Source organism: Lycium barbarum, chromosome 7 (assembly GCF_019175385.1).
Source record: "Lycium barbarum isolate Lr01 chromosome 7, ASM1917538v2, whole genome shotgun sequence".
Taxonomy (NCBI): domain Eukaryota; kingdom Viridiplantae; phylum Streptophyta; class Magnoliopsida; order Solanales; family Solanaceae; genus Lycium; species Lycium barbarum.
In genome coordinates, this window is record NC_083343.1 from 109,616,607 (window position 1) to 109,619,549 (window position 2,943).

The 2,943-nt window shown below is 37.8% G+C and overlaps 1 protein-coding gene across 1 annotated transcript; it reads left to right on the forward strand.

Moving 5' to 3' along the window:
- Window positions 1-784: 784 nt before the first annotated feature.
- Window positions 785-2,682, forward strand: LOC132601728 (uncharacterized). The gene is made up of 3 exons (XM_060314793.1): window positions 785-1,829; window positions 1,883-2,073; window positions 2,179-2,682. Exons 1-3 carry the CDS (start codon window positions 785-787, stop codon window positions 2,680-2,682), a joined length of 1,740 nt encoding a protein of 579 aa, XP_060170776.1.
- The last annotated feature ends 261 nt before the right edge of the window (window positions 2,683-2,943 follow it).

Here is a 2,943-nt window from a genome sequence, read left to right on the forward strand (position 1 = left end):
AAAAAAGTGTAGAATTATGAATTGATGTGTAGTGATCAGTTGTACTTAGTTAATGTGGCTGTAAGTGGTTGTCCATAGTTAGAATGACTAGTTGTAACTCTTAGTAATTATGAGTTAGTTAGTGAGGTCTTATATAAGGACCATTTTGTACAGCTATACATTTCAGTTTTGAATGAAAATGAATCTCCTTCCACAAATGCTCTCTACTCTCAATCCCGACTATGTCTTCTTCCATTGATCTAATATTTCAACATGGTATCAGAGTGCACGGTTTTCATGGCGATTCGTAGCTAAGATCAATTAAGAACGACAAACAAGTTCGAGGACAAAGATACAGAGCTTTCATTTTGCAATTTTGAGGTCGATTCTGTGAAAATCGGACCAATTTCTCTTCGAAACCCTAAGTTTTTGGGTTAAGTGATTGGAAATTGGAAGATTCATTATCAAATCAGTAAAATTCCACTCAAATTGATATATTCTTACACATACGATGGAGAATTTGGATCAATACGAGGCAGTGATTACCGATAAACCCACTGACATTCATCCTAAGCATCCACTATATCTTCATACTACAAATACTCCAGGTAGAATCTTGATAACTCAACAATTAACTGGTATAGAGACTTATGTTGTTTGGAGCAAGTATATGATTAATGCATTGTTAGAAAAGAATAAAATTGGCTTTATAACTGGTAACTACAAAAAGTCACAATTTAAAGATGATTTAGAGTACGAGTAGGAGAGATGCAATGCTTTTGTTCTGTAATGGATCATGAATACTATGTCTAGAGAATTGGCAAGTGGTATGGTTCATTTGACCAATGCTGCAGCTGTTTGGAAAGACTTAGGTGAGAGAATTGCCAAACGAGATCTTACTAGGATATATCAAGTTCATCATGAGATTTGCACAATAACACAAGGGAATCTATCCATTTCTGAGTTCTTCTCTAGGCTAAAGACTGCTTGGGAGAATTACTCTGCATTATTGCCAGTGCCACAATGTTGTGATAAATCAAAGGTTTATGCTGAGCATATGAAACAACAGAGATTGATGCAATTTTTTATGGGATTAAATGAGACATATAGTCATGCACGCAGCCAAATCCTCATGATAGTGCTAGCTCCCACATTGAATCAAGCTTATAGTATGTTGTTACGGGATGAGAGTCAAAGAGTACAATCAAATTTGATATCTCAAACACAACATCACATTGAGCAAGTGAACCTGAATAACACCACAGCATTGGCAGTAGCACATTACGATAAGTTCAAAAAGGCTACTAATAGTGAAATGTACTGCACACATTGCCACAGGAAGGGACACATAATGGAGAAGTGTTATAGACTGGTAGGATATCCAACAGGACACAAGTTATATAAAGCAAAGCCTGAAGAAAGAGATGCTAAGCCAAGGTTTTATGCCAATAAAAGACCAGCTGCACATAATGTCAACTACAATGGATATGTTGATGCTATGAATCGTGGCTATCAGCATCAGTTTGGCTATCAGCATCAGTCTGTTCCTCATGTTGTAAATGGAAGTGAAGGTTGTAGTTATGGTCAGATACCAGCCAGAGCACACCATGTTGGTTATAGACATGACAATTCCAACTATGGTAATCCACAAAACATGGGACCTACTGGTAGTTATTCTGGACATAGTCATGGGAGAAATATTTATGGGATGCCATCTGCAAACCACATTTATGGGCATGGTTATCCACAAGCTACTCAACCACATGGTCCTGGTCCTCTTCAATACCAACAGATGCAACAGATACTAGATAAGGATCCAAAACTCACTGAAGCCACTGCTAATATAGCAAGTATACTCTCACCTACTTGTGCTCACTTATCTTCTTGTAGTTGTTTTCTGTAGCCAGTGCTTCTAAGTCTTGGGTAGTTGACACTGGAGCAACAAATCACATGGGTTCTAGTTTGGACTTTTTAGATCATCCTCAAGCAGTCCTACGCTCTAGTTCCAATACAACTCACCTTCCAAATGGCACTAGCACTAATGTGTCTCATACTGGCACCTCTATTATTTCTGACTTCTTAAAGTTGGATAATGTGTTGTATATTCCAGATTTTCATTATAATCTACTATTCATTTCCAAACTTACAAAGGAACTTCACTGTTGTGCTTCCTTCTATCCTGAGTTTTTTGTGTTACAGGACCTGTGTACTGGCAAGGTGAGGGAGATTGGTAAAGTCAAAGGAAGTTTATACATCCTGGATCCTGCCACCTCATTGTCACATACCATGGCTTACAAACAAGCTTTTGCTTCCTCAGTTTTCACTTCTACCTATACCTCTAGTCCTCCACCTTTGCAACGTCCATCATCTCCTACTACAACTTCTCAGACTTGGCATCAAAGGTTGGGACATGCTCCTATCACAGTTCTGCAGAAAATACCATCTTTAAAACTTTCAGTTTCAAATAAAGACACACCTTTGTTTGTTTTTTGTCCTTTGTCTAAACAAACTAGATTCCCATTTCCCCATAGTGTTAAGAAAATTGTTTCCCCTTTTCAAGTTGTACACATGGATGTATGGGGCCCATATAGACAATATACTTACAATGGATATAGATACTTTCTCACCATTGTGGATGACTACACTAGAATGACTTGGGTGTTCTTGATGAAACATAAAAGTGATTCTGTTATCCACATATAGAATTTCCTTACCATGGTTCATATTCAATTTTCCATTTCTATCAAAACTGTGAGAACTGATAATGGGCTTGAATTTTTTAATTCTCAGTGTTCTCAATTATTCACTTCTTTGGGAATTGTTCATCAAAGTTCTTGTGTGCATACCCCCCAACAAAATGGGGTTGTAGAAAGGAAACATAGGCATCTCCTAGAAATAGCCAGGGCCCTTAGGTTCCAAGCTCATGCTCCTCTAAAATTTTGGGGGGAATGCCTTCTCACTTCT

Bases quoted from the DNA above. Each gene is read 5' to 3' on its own strand.
- LOC132601728 (XM_060314793.1), top strand. From the start codon at position 785: ATGTCTAGAGAATTGGCAAGTGGTATGGTTCATTTGACCAATGCTGCA. The intron at 1,830-1,882 runs GTATACTCTCAC...TGTTTTCTGTAG, and splicing joins AGCCACTGCTAATATAGCAA to CCAGTGCTTCTAAGTCTTGG. The intron at 2,074-2,178 runs GTGTTGTATATT...TTTGTGTTACAG, and splicing joins ACTTCTTAAAGTTGGATAAT to GACCTGTGTACTGGCAAGGT.